Source organism: Martes martes (genome assembly GCF_963455335.1).
Source record: "Martes martes genome assembly, chromosome: 10".
Classification (NCBI taxonomy): Eukaryota; Metazoa; Chordata; class Mammalia; order Carnivora; family Mustelidae; genus Martes; species Martes martes.
Window position 1 is genome coordinate 63819439 of NC_137898.1, and position 14540 is coordinate 63833978.

General features: G+C 35.3%; 1 protein-coding gene across 1 annotated transcript in view; it reads right to left on the minus strand.

Annotated features, from left to right (window-relative positions):
• The window catches only part of NARS2 (asparaginyl-tRNA synthetase 2, mitochondrial), a 124960-nt gene that overhangs the window by 55163 nt on the left and 55257 nt on the right, over positions 1-14540 (minus strand). Inside the window, exon 6 of the mRNA XM_080817450.1 lies at positions 10417-10511. Within this exon, the coding sequence (XP_080673576.1) occupies positions 10417-10511 (95 nt within the window). The remainder of the gene's footprint in view (positions 1-10416; positions 10512-14540) is intronic.

A 14540-nucleotide genomic window follows, 5' to 3' on the forward strand; every position in this document is an offset into this window, starting at 1 on the left:
CTGACACAAGGAATTCAGAAGCAAACAACAGATTGAGGGAATGATGATGAATTTCATTCGAGCATGCTGAGGTGTTTATACAACAGCTGCTGGAGAAGACAACGGCCACTTCGCAGGTGGGAGCTGAGCAAGGATTCCTCATTGGAGACAGGAATTTCACAACACCATTCTTTGACCATTAACTCAATTTTGTACAGGTTTTAACTCTCTTACCTCCACACCCACAATTCTTCATGAAGACCTCCAATTCTTTAAGTCCACCACTTTTCCATCATCACCTACTACCCCTATTTTCTCACTCCTCCTCGATCTATCATGACCTTCTGTACCTATTTCCAGCAATCACACTTGCCAACACCCAACCCCTGGTTAATCGAAATATTCACATTCTCTGTATTATAAGCAGACTAACTAAATATTCCTACTAAACCCTCTCCACTTGTGCTTAATTTGCCTGAAATGCTCATTCCCTAGCTATACTGTACACGTGAGGAAACGGGTAAGGTGATAATGAAATTCCTGAGTCTTTTATACCAAGAGTCTACTAATTCATATTTCAATCAAAATAGTTCATTTTTAACATACATAATACATTAAAAGAAGAAATTTCTTTGCTTTAAGGTCCCACTATAAGAGACTAGCATAAAGAACCATCATTATTCATATAAACTCAGGAAATAAAGATCTCAAAGTTTCATGGTGATATCTTTTCCACGAAATAGAATAAAAAAAAGTGATTAACATATTTAACTCTGTTGTGGGCTCAATTCTATAGTAGGAATTATACAGAAAACATTAGAAGAATGAGAATTTGTGCTTCACAAATTCAGTTGAACAATACTTACTGAATATCTACTATTTTTAGTAGACACAGATATTTAGGATGTTTATAACCTATGAGATAGACATGAGAAGAACTGTGAACAGGCTAAATATTAAAAATAGGAGGAACTTTTTTCTTTAGGACATGAGATGGGGAGTACTATAAGAGAGGAGAAAAAAAGAAAAGCAATTTCTATTAAGAAAAACAGGGAAGGAGTCAAGGAGAAAGCCCTCTTTCAGTTGAGCCCTGGAGGAATGAGATATGGAAAAGCAGTCTAATGCTACAGGGAGGGGCATTAGAAACACAGAGGTGTGTATTGAAAATGCCCAGCACAGATAAAATAGCCATAGCCAAAAAGATGTTGAAAATCAAATGAGTATAAATAAATGAAGTTCAGATAAGCATCAAGTGGATGAAGAATGAGAAAGTTATATGGGTTGGGAGAACAGTTTCACACTCACTTATAAAGAAAACTTCAGTCTAACTCAGGTTCACATGTTGACATTGTTACCACAGCCACTTAACAAGGATGAGTACATCCTGAGTATGAATGTTTCATGGCTTCTGAATTCAGCATCTGCACTGATGAGATGACCCGGGGGAATGAGTTTAAGATTGCTCATACCAAACACAAAGCAAACAATTAATCAAACTGGAATAAAATGAACTGGAAGCCCGAGCTGATTATCCGCTCCCCCGCCAACCACGGGAATAACTGACTTTTTGAATAGCTACTTTTTGAATCTGAATAAAAGACAAGTTTAAAGAAGAAAATAAAAATTAGTGGAGACAGCCACTGCTTATTAGTTGAACACTGGTGTATATTTTTCCAGACTCTTTCCTACGAACACATACACATGCCTACACACACACAATGTAACACCTTGAGACACATTTTACTTCCTTTTTTACAACCACTGTTTTTCTTGTAACATGCTGTAAAGCTCTGTCATCAATTTTAATGGCTGTACAGTAATCCACTGTTTGGACGATTTCATAATTTCACCTTCAGTTTATTGCTAGGGTCCACTGTACCCAGTTTTAATATTTAAGTTTCTTTGTTGAACAGTTTTTGTCATTGTTTTTTGAAACACAAAGAATTAAAGTAAATTAATTGCAGTATAATTAACAGTTATATTAGTTTCAGGTCTACAATATGTTGATTCAACACTTTCATACATTGCTCATCACAACAAGTGCACTCCTTAATCCCCATCCCTATTTAACCCATCCCCGACTCGTCTACCCTTGGTAACCATCAGTTTGTTCTCTGTAGTTAAGTCTGTTGTTGAGCAGTTTTAACTATTTCCTAAAATTAGTATCTCGTGATTTATACTTTCTTAAAGGTTGTATTAATTTCCTATTATTTTCCTAAGGTGGTCATAACAAATTACCACAAACTGGGTGGCTTTTAGCACAGAACTGACTCTCACAGGCAGAAAGGCCAAAAGTCTGAAATTGAGGTGCTGGCAGCACCACACTCTTCCTAAGGTTCTAGGGAAGAACTCTGCCTAGTTTCTGGAGGCTCTCAGCATCCTTAGCCTTCATTCCTCAGCATCATTCCTATCTCTGCCTCCTTCTTCACATGGTCTTCCTTCTCTCTGTACCTGTCTCCTCCACATCCGGGAATCCAAATGTCCTTCTTTCTTTTATAAATATGTCATTGATTTTAGGCCCTCCCTAATTCAGTATTTTAATTGGAACTATATCTGCAAAGGCCTTCTTTAAAAAAAAAAAAAAGATTGTATTCACAGGAATTGTCTTTTGGGGGAACATAATTCAAGCTACTATCGATGTTATTTAAAAGCTACTACCAAGAGAAATTCATAGCATTTTATTTATTTTTTAAGATTTTATTTATTTATTTGACAGACAGAGATCACAAGTAGGCAGAGAGGCAGGCAGAGGGGGAAGCAGGCTCCCTGCTGAGCAGAGAGCCTGACTTGGGGCTCAATCCCAGGACCCTGGGATCATGACCTGAGCTGAAGGCAGAGGCTTTAACCCATTGAGCCACCCAGGTGCCCCTGTAGCATTTTATCTGAATAGAATAAAACTCACTGAATCCTTTCATGAATCTAAGATATATATGGGATTTAGTGATCTTATTTTTACTATATACTTAAACATTTTTCTGTTTCATCCCAGAAATGATTTCATTCCTCACCAATTCCTCCTAAGTAAAAAAGAGTAAAACATTGAAAATAGAAAATGATGGGTGCCTAGGATGCACAGTGGGTAAGAGGAAGATGCGGAGTGAGAGAAATCATCATCACTATTTCATCTTACATTGTCTTACTGCAGTACACAAAGTATTGTGTCATCTTTCACACAGGTCTAAGAAAAGCCTGGAGACATGAATGTGGTCTTTTTGTAGTTTTCAGAGAACACAGTTGAGAATTGAGATCTTTTATTTTTCACTCACAATGACAAAGAGAAGAAAAATGATAAAGATGCTTCATAAATATTAGACAAGCCAGGAAACGAATGCAAAGAGACAGATTTTAACAATCTAGTCTCCAATAATAATGGTAAAATTGGTGTAAGTGAACTCTCAGACTATGAGCCTACAGATAACGATATCTTAAATGAATTTTCTCAAACCCAAGAACTGATAAGTGAATAATACATTTCTACAGGCCAAAAGGAAATATGATATTTCTATTGAATTAGTTACTCTACAGTTAGGACTTCATCATGCAATAATATGCAACAGGAAATGGGATCATACCATTATTTTGGAAGGATACGTGACAATATTCTTTCATCATCTACATTTGTGTACCAAAAGTTTACTTGATACAGTTAACCAATGAACAAAGGCTGAAGGCAAGTATGTATACAAAAGCGTCTGGAAGAAAATATATCATGTAGAAATGAAAAAATAGTTATTTGATCATTGGTGTTTACAAATTTAAAAATAAAAATGTTTTGCAATTATGAATCAAAAAGGATGGCCACCCTCTCTTCAAAATTATGAACTGTTAAGTTCTCAAAAGTATTATTTTTTGATGATGTGAGTGCAAGAACCAGAAGTAATAATAAGCTTGAAACTACTAAAGAAGTATTCGAAATCCAGAATCTGTATTAAGTATAGATATATTCCTGGCTAATGCCATGGCAACTGATAAAGAGTTAGCTACATTCAAAGGGCTGTGTCTGTATGGAGTACTTTCAAAACCCAAAAAAGTGAGAATAAAAATTGGGCTTTACCACCATCAAGCAAATGAAAAAACAAACTACAGAAACAGAATGGGAAAAACAAATCATAAATCTTGTATCTGATAAGGGACTTGTATCCAGAGTATATAAAAAAACTCTTACAACTAAATGATAAATGACAACTAAACTAAACAAAAAATGAAACAAATATTTAACAAGACATAGCTCCAAAGAAGATATCCAAATGGCCAACAGGTACACCAAAAGATGTTCATCAGTAGTCATTAGGGAAACGCAAATCAAAACCATAATGAGATGCTACTTTACACTCACTAAAATGGCACAATGAAAAAGACATATAAGTGTTGACAAGAATGTGGAGAAATTGGAATTTTTAAAAATTATTTTTATTAACATATAATGTATTATTTGCCCCAGGGGTACAGGTCTGTGAATCATCAGGCTTACACATTTCACAGCACTCACCATAGCACATACTCTCCTAATGTCCATAACCCAAGCACCCATCCCTCCTGACCACCCCCCCAGCAACCCTGTTTGTTTCATGAGATAAAGAGTCTCTTATGGTTTGTCTCCTTCCCAATCCCATCTTGTTTCATTTTTTCCTTCCTTACCCTGCACAACCCTCCGCCCTGCCTCTCAAATTCCTCATATCAGAGAGATCATATGATAATGGTCTGAGAAATTGGAACTTTTATACATTGTTGGTGGGATTGCTGTAAAACAGCATAGGCACTGTGGAAAATAGCCTGCACATCCTCACAGAGTTAAAATTACCATGAGACCCAAAGGTTCCATTCCTAAATACCTACCCAAGAGAAATGCAAACATGTTTACACAAGTACTTGTACTCAAATATTCATAGTAATATTAGTAATAATAGCCAAAAACCAGAAACAACTTATATGTCCATTATTACCTGCTGAATGTATAAACAAATGTGTTACACTCACACATATAATGTTATTTGGTAATAAAATCAAATGAAATACACATGCTACAACATGGACAGATACTGAAAATATTATGCAAAGTAGAACAAAAAATGATACGCTACATATTCCATTTATATGAAATACCCAGAATGGGCAAATTCATAGAGACATAAAATAGATAAGTGGTTGCCTAGAATGGGAGGGAGGATGGGGAGTGACTGCTAATGAGAAAAAGTTTCTTTTTGGGTGATAAAAATATTCTTTTTTTTAAAAAAATATTTTATTTATTTTTTGAGAGAGAAAGAACAAGCCGGGAGGGAAGACAGAGGAGCAGCAGACTCACCGCTGAGTGGGGAGCTAGGGCTCCATCCCAGGACCCTGGGATCATGACCTGAGCTGAAGGCAGATGCTTATCAACTGAGCCACCCAGGCACCCCTGATAAAAATATTCTTAAATTAGATTATGATGATATTTGAACTGTGAAAATATACTAAAACCCATTGAACTATATACTTTAAAATAGGTGAATTTTATGGTAAATAAATAAAAAAATCTCTCAATAAAGCAGTTTTTAAAAATATGGGCTTGCTACGTTTATATTCTCATTAAAATTCTAATGAAGTTTATTTTCACTAACCCCTTATTTTTACTTCTGCAAATTTTTCATAAGATGGAATAAAAGTATTTATTATAAATAAGGTCCATTACCCCTGGATGGTAAATGGTGATGTCTATTTTCTTGGTATACTGAAGGTTAATCAATCTTCCTAAATGGACATTTAGATTGTTAGTAGTACTTTTTCCCTAGTATAAACAAAGTTGCTTTTGACATTTCTGTTTATATACCTTTACAGAGTTGTAAGATCACTCCCTTAAGAAAAATTCCTGGATGGGACGCCTGGGTGGCTCAGTTGGTTAAGCCGCTGCCTTCAGCTCAGGTCATGATCCCAGGGTCCTGGGATCGAGTCCCGCATCGGGTTCCTTGCTCGGCAGGGAGCCTGCTTCTCTCGCTGCCTCTGCCTGCCTCTCTGCCTGCTTGTGTGTACTCTCTCTCTCTCTCTCTGGCAAATAAATAAAATCTTAAAAAAAAAATTAAGAAAAATTCCTAGAAATTGAATTCTTGGTAAAAGGTATTTCTCTAAAAAGGCTGTTTCAATTGATATTTCCAATAGCAATGTTTAAGAGAAAAGCATGTTTTATCCTGAAATATCCTTGCCTTCATAGTTTACTAAAAAAATACATAATAAGGAAAAAATACCTGTTAACAAAACACCAAAAGCAAAAGCAAAACAAAACACAACGAACAAAAAAACAAAAAAAGAAAAGCAATAATCATCAAAAACTCTTTCAAAGGGGTGCCTGGGTGGCTCAGTGGGTTAAGCCTCTGTCTTCGGCTCAGGTCATGATCCCAGGGTCCTGGGATCGAGCCCCGCATCGGGCTCTCTGCTCGGCAGGGAGCCTGCTTCCCTTCCTCTCTCTCTGCCTGCCTCTCTCTCTACTCGTGGTCTCTGTCTGCCAAATAAATAAATAAAATACTTAAAAACAAAACAAAACAAAACAAAAAACTCTTTCAAATACATTAGGCTATATTACCTGTTCCAATTCTGGCTCTAACTGAGAAGAAATGGAAAATTTTATTATATGACATTTCTGAATGTAGGTTTTAGTGTATTTCCAATTCCAATTCCAATTCTCTCAGAATAAACATGTCACTTACAAATTATATTTATAGGAAGACTGTAATAAAAATACTTAGCTTTTTTTTAAAAAAATGTATAGCTCTATCTGCCCAGAGGGTTTAGGAGCAATAATCCACCGCCAGTAGAAAGGTACCCAATGACTGAATCTTGGTTTCTAAATAACACTTTCCAATATAAGGAACCAAGTCTCTTTGGAGAAATGGCTGCTTCAAGGGCCAGGGTAGGGAAAATAAAAAATAAGGCTAGGATAAATGCCAAAACTTGGAAGCAACCAAGGTGTCCCTCAGAAGGTGAATGGATAAACTGTGGTACATCCAAATAATGGAATATTGTTCAGAAATGAGCACCAAGCCATGAAAAGATGTGGCAGAACCTTAAATGCATATTACTAAGTGAAAGAAGCCTATCTGAAAAGGCTACATACTATATGATTCCAACTATATGACCTTCCGAAAAAGGCAAAACTCTGGAGAGAGGAAACATATCAGTGTTTGCTAGGGGTTAAGAGGGAGGGAGTGATGAATAGGAGGAGCACAGAGGATTTTTAGGGCAGTGAAACTATTCTATGTGATACTATAATGATAGATATGTGTCATTATTATTCATTTGTCCAAAACTACAGAACGTACATCACCAAAAGTGAACCCTAATATAAACTACGGACTTTGAGTATTAACATGTGTCAGTGTAGGTTCACTGATCAAAAAAATAAGTACATAAAACAAGTAAATAAAAATGGGCTATTTCACACTACCAGAGAATAAGGAAGTACTCAAAAAACAAAAGGATAAGGGCATGTCAAAAGGATACTACAAGAGTCAATCTGAATGAGTTCCCAATAGCTAAAACTAAAACAGTTGGAGCAACAAAATATATAACATAGAATTAGAGTATAACCCAACATATAAAATAAATATGAGTCCATCCTGATATAAATGATTACAAAAATAAATAAGGGTGAAGAGACAACAAATCTTCCAAATAGAAGAATTCCAAATACTCTCCCCTCCAGGACATGATGCTTAATTCCATCTTGTGCTTCTTAACCCCTCATTCCCACCTCCAATGAGGGTGGGGTAGACCTAGTGACTTACTTCCAAAGGACAAACAAAGGGAAAAACAGTACATTTTCAGTGGAGAAAATCAGCAAACACTATCTAATCCAAGTAATAAAGGTTAATGTCACCATATGGATATCCCATACCCCTGATGATGGTAAGAGCACTTTACTTCTCAGTATTCTTTTCAAAAACCCATCTGACTCCAGTTGAAACACTAGAAAAACAACAGACAAATCCAGATTGGGATACATTCTACAAGTCATGAAAAACAAGGAAAGACTGAGAAATTGTTACAGACTAGAAGAGACTGGAGGAAACAAGACAACCAAAAGTAATGTGGGACATTGAATGGGATTCTGGAAGAAGCAAGCAAGCCCTGGAAAATGTGAAATCCAAATAAAGTCTGCAATGTAGTTAACAGTAATAAACTAACAATGGGTTCTTAGTTTTGACAAAATGTACCATGGTAATGTACAATATTTACAGTGGGGGAAACTGGGCAAGAGGTATACATTAAAAGTCTGCACTGTCTTTGCAACTTTTATATATTTAAAAATTACTCAAAAATAGAAAGTTTATTAAAAACAACAATAACTACCAAATTAAACTTTAAAATGGAGCCATAAAACCACAAAACCAACATAGATATCCTTTTGGAAAATGTTAAACTTCTAAATTTAACTACATTTACTCTATTTTGAAAGTCTGTTAAATACAATTAAAGAAAAGGCTGAGGGAAGACTAACAATTTCTTACTGGAGATCAAATCAGGCATTAATAGGAAACATGAGGTACTGCATACTAATAATCCTGGAACTATGCATATTCAACTAGACACATTTGACTGACATGATTAGAAATACTTCAAAACACATTAAAAAAAATACAGAACCTCATATCCTGCCAATTTAATCTTCTGTCAAGTTTCACTGTATACTGTGTTCTGTGGTTCACTGCACTTTACCAGGAAAGAAGGAACATATTTAATCCACTAGTGGTATTATAATGGCAAACCCTTGGTAAACTTACACCTTTCACATATTATGACACTTCTGAAGGGAAGGTACTTTGCTTCTAACATTATACATTGCCAGCGGGGTGCCTCGGTTGCTCAGTTGGTTAAGCATCTGCCTTCAGCTCAGGTCATGATCCCAGGGTCCTGGGAGAGAGCCCCGCATTGGGTGGGGCTCCGTGCTCAGTGGGGAGCCTGTTTTTCCCTCTCCGCCTGCTGCTCTCCCTGCTTGTGCCCTCTCTCTAACTCTCTGTCAAATACATAAATTAAATTAAATAAAAAAATTTTATACATTAAAAAATGAATACCAAAAATCTAAGAAAGATTATCTAAAACTTGGATATAAGGCCAGAAGATAGATAGCGTGCCTTTTCTTTCTTTAACAGAGATCACAAGTAGGCAGAGAGGCAGGCAGAGAGAGATAGGGGAAGCAGGCTCCCTGCTGAGCAGGGAGCCCGCTGCTGGCTCAATCCCAGGACCTTGAGATCATGACCTGAGATGAAGGCAGAGGCTTTAACCCACTGAGCCACCAGGTGCCCCTAGTGTGCCATTTCAATGGAATACTGGGGACACAGATTTGTTCAAAGGTTAATTACTTATGAGAATGTACTTTTCTCCATTATTCTACTGACTACTGAATTAAACATCCCAGATTAAGTAAAGTTACATGTTAACTTGTAGATTTCTGTCTAGTAGAGTTACAAATAATTTTTGTCAGGTAGAAGAGAAAATTCCAAAGGTTAAGATTTATTGGTCTGTAGGACATTAACCAGTTTGTAACTAACTTCACAATCTAATTCTAAAATTCCTTTATTAAATTGCCTATATGAATACACAGCTCTTCAAATGCTCTCTGAACTAGCCTTACTATTTTCCTTGTTGCCTTAGTAATTTATGAATTGAATAAAATATTTGATACATGTTCACTTCATACTTGTATGAGTCATGATTTTAATTTCTTAAAATTATGCTTTGAAAGGCATAAGGAACTTTCCATGACACGCCTGACATGACCTTTTCCACCCACTGCTCTGCAAATCCTATAGTCTCACATGGCTATTGGAAAAAGTTTTTTGCACAGTATTCTGAAAATATTGTTAATAATCTTGTTATTGGAATTATCAAATAATGCTTTTTATTTCAAGGATAAATCAGAAAAGAATCTAAGTGTATGTTATTTTCAAGGCCATGTGATCTGACGTCTAAGACTTTCTAATTTGTTACATGTCACTCCTGATGGTTCTGTGAGTTAATTTTCCTTATTTAAGCTAATTACTTAAAAAATTTTTTTCTTCCATCTGTTCCAGGTACCTATTTGTTTCTAAATGCAAGGAGCTAATACCTGGTTCAGATGTGAACTACACATAACTGCCTTTACTTTCATAAACATGATTAATTACACTTAAATTTTGATTACATATTTTGAGATTTATGAGAAAAAAGATTAGCAAAAAGAAAAAAATCACAACTTCACCTTTGCAATGTTACATTTTTCATTAAAATCAAAAGTCTAGACTAATGTGATTTTAGAAGAAACCTGGTTATTGTCAAGTCTAAATGTACTTTGGTGAATTCAAGTGAACTAACTGTAAACACTGATTGCAATTTGTAGGTTTTGGCATGGTGAAAGAATGCATTATTTCACTCCCATCCAACCCATAATCAGTAGTCCATTAAAGCAAAAGAGAAAAGAAAATTCTGTACCCTGACATCACTTCTAGGTGAAGTTGTCCCGAAACAGTTAAGAAAGCAGGAACACTGAAGAAATTCTCCTCAGGCACCTTAATTTTGCTTGAAGGCTGCAAATGAAAAACATGAGCCACAAAAAGATATGAGATATTTTGCTCTGCTTTCACATTCACATACGTGCCACAACTAAAATCACAATGCAATTCAATATATGCGAGGACAGATCATTTTCATGAAAATAAAGGCAGTTCTCAGTACACTCCTAAAAGAGAAAATGCCTACTTAGAAATTGCTAAGGTCAAGGACATTTGCTCCACATTTTCAAAACATAAAACCAAAGGACAAAGTATTTTTGTCACAAGATACAGTTCTCCCTAAAAAGTGATTCTAAGGGACAAGCAAGGAAAGAGATTGTGAATTAAAATTTTTAAAGCTGAAGAAATACATAATCTCTTAAAATTCTGACCCATGACTGAAATTTGATTTTCTCAAAGGAATAGCCTCTAGAACATGTGTTGTCATGTTATTAAATTTTAATAATAGTATTTTTAATGCAGATTTTTATAAATACATTATAAACTTTTACGTATATTAATTTAACTTCCACCACAATGCAGAAGAGCAGAACTCTATCTTTAAAAGATACAGGGAGCAATTAATTTAAAGATTTTATAAACTTACAATATAGATATGGTGATTATTCTAGTTAAAACAGGTAGGAAACAGGCCAGTCAACATTTATAACAAACTATAAAGTTATTTGGGGGTCAAACGCACTTATTTTACTTTTTTCTTTTTTTTTTTTTTTTTGCTTGGGATATCTTTTTATTTATTTATTTGACAGACAGAGATTACAAGTAGGCAGAGAGGCAGGCAGAGAGAGAGAGGGGGAAGCAGGCTCCCCGCCAAGCAGGGAGCCCGAGGCGGGGCTTGATCCCAGGACCCTGGGATCACGACCTGAGCCGAAGGCAGAGGCTTTAACCCACTGAGCCACCCAGGCACCCCTTATTTTACTTTTTTAAAAAGATTGCTTATTTATTTATTTGACACAGAGAGAGACAGAGCACAAGCAGGGGGAGGAGCAGAGGGAGAAGGATCAATACCCAAGTCAAAGGCAGATGTTTAACAGACTGAGCCACCCAGGTGCCCCATAAACACAATTTAAATAGTATAACTAAAAAAGCTTCTGGATCCAAGTATGACTATTATACTCACTTTTTTGGATGAAAGTTAATTTCTCTAGTCTTGTATTTCAAATTGTGCATTTATTTTGAAGTGCTTTAGTGTAATGGTACTGTTACTGTAAAAGCGATAAGGCCAATTTTAGGGGTGCCTGGGTGGCACCAAGGTCCTAGGATCGAGCCCCCGCATCGGGCTCTCTGCTCAGCAGGGAGCCTGCTTCCCTTCCTCTCTCTCTGCCTGCCTCTCTGTCTACTTGTGATCTCTGCCAAATAAATAAAATCTTTAAAAAAAAGCAATAAAGCCAATTTTAAATACACAATAGAGAATGTGAGCCTCCTTTAAGAGACTTAGTATCAAATACTGAATTACAGAAACACATGAAATAAAGGCATCTTATTTAATTCCACTGGTTCTAAAAATATTGCCTATCAGATACAGGCATTTATGTGTATGAATGAGAAATCTAGTGTAAAAATTACCAATTGAAATCATTCATTTATTTTGTAATTGCCTTTTATTTTTCAAACTTACTTTGATACTGGTCCTAAATGTCCTATCACTGCTTTTTAAAAATCTATCTTGGAATCCCATATTCACTGAAAGGATATTTTTTCTAAGGACTCAAGTACATAAGACTAAAATATTTGCCCTGACCTGTGCTTGGATTTCCAAAATAAAAAAGTAAGTTCTCTGTAGTTCCTCACTACTTAATAAATAATTATGTTTCAAATAAGGCCCAGCACATTTATAAGAATATTATTATTTTCTCCTTTCCTTCACCTCTTTAGTCTATAATTTGTATTTGTGTTCTATCTTGACTTCTCCTAAAGTGATTTCTCTCATTTCCTGTGTATATAAAAGTCTAGTCTTTATGACTACCTTTTAGTCTTTCATTTATTAGCATTTGTACAAAATAGAATCTGATCCTCTTACATCTCTTAAACCCAACTTATTTAAATAGGTATAAACATATCGCTACTTCATCATGCCATCCAATGTCATACATACTTACATACTGAAATTTCTACTACAGTTTTAAAAATTACTTCCTCTTATTTCTCCTTTACATTACAATTTATGCATTACATTGATTTTTAAAATTTCTGAATTAAGTTATACTACCTATACATTTTATTTCAGAATATTAAAGGGACATTATGAAATATTTTAAAAAGTAATTGCTGAGAGTGGTGTAGATAAAATGGTGGGATAGATTGCTCTGAAGGGCTGTCCCTCCACGGAAAAACTGAAAATAATGAGTAAAAACTGTCAGAATCAACTGTGGGGACTCTGGAAAACAGTTAAAGGTTTTTAAGAACCAAATGCTGAATTGAGAGAGGAAATTTAAAAATTTTTGACTTCACCAACAACAGCCGACTGCATATTGTCTCAAGAATACATGCAATATTGTTCAGGACAGACCATATGCTAGGACATAAAACAAGTCTCAATAAATTAAAAAAGATTGAAATCATACAAGTTCTTTTCTTGGACTGCAATGGAATGAAACTAAAAATGTTAGGTGGTGCAGGTGCTTAGGAAAACAGTTTCATGTTTCCTTAAAAAAGATAAACAAAGAATTACTATATAACCTACCAATTCTATTCCTAGGTATATACTTCAAAGAATTAAAGCCAGGTACTCAAATACATATATATACGTTCATGTTCATAAGAGCACTATTCACAATAGCCAAGATGAAAACAATTCAAATGTCCATTAACAGATAAACAAATAAACAAAATGTAATATAGATAAACAATGGAATAATATTGACATAAGATGGAATGAAGTACTTATATACACTTTAAAATAAGAATAAATCTTGGACATGTTATGCTGAGTAAAAGTAAGACATAAAAGGCCACATATTGTATGATCCCATTTGTATGAAATGTCTGAAAGAGGTAAATCCATAGAGGCTGACTAGGTGAGAGCCATGGGTCTGGAGGGAATAGGAGATATGGGGATGGGGCATGAGGTTTGTTTTTGGGATAATGAAAATGTTTTAGAACTTGATACAGGTGGTAGTTGTATAACATGATAAATGCACTAAATGCCACAAAATGTACCCTTCAAAATAGTTAATTTTATATGAATTTCACCTCAATTTTTAAAAAAGTATATATAAACAAGTAACTATTGGATTTGACAGGGTCAAAAACTAACATGGGGGGGCGCCTGGGTGGCTCAGTGGGTTAAGCCTCTGCCCTCGGCTCAGGTCATGATCTCAGGATCCTGGGATCAAGTCCCACATCGGGCTCTCTGCTTGGTGGGGGGCCTGCTTCCTCCTCTCTCTCTGCCTGCCTCTCTGCCTACTTGTGATCTCTCTCTGTCAAATAAATAAATAAAATCTTAAAAAAAATAAAAACTAACATAGGATTGCAAATTTAAGATTTATAATCTTAAATACTTCTTAGTAATGAAGAAAGAATAAAAAAATACTGATTATGCATCCAATTTTGTGACCTTGCCAGTGCGTAGGATTTCTTTAACTAGATTCCCACACTGCAAGTAATAAATGACAAATTTATGACAAATTTATGAAAAATGGACAAATTTGACATTAAAATTAAGGATCTCTATTTAACAAAGGAAGATACAGGCAAAGTCAGAAGAATGACAGATTAAGAAGAAAATATTTTCAGTGCGCCTGGGTGGCTCAGTCAGGAGATAATGCGGATCTTCTTCTTGGGGTTTAGAGTTTGAGCCCAATGTTGGGTGGAGAGATTATTAAAAAATAAAGTCTTTAAAAAAAAAAGAATAATATATTTTCAGCACCTAAAATTGACAAGTAATTAATGGACAGGACCTATAAGGACCTGTCGACAAGAAAACAAGAAAGAAAAAAAGCTGCTCCCCAACTGGACAAGGGACATGAAAAGAGATTTTTACAAAAAAAGGAAAATTTGAATGGCTAAGATATATGAGAAAACACTCAAATTCACTACAAACAA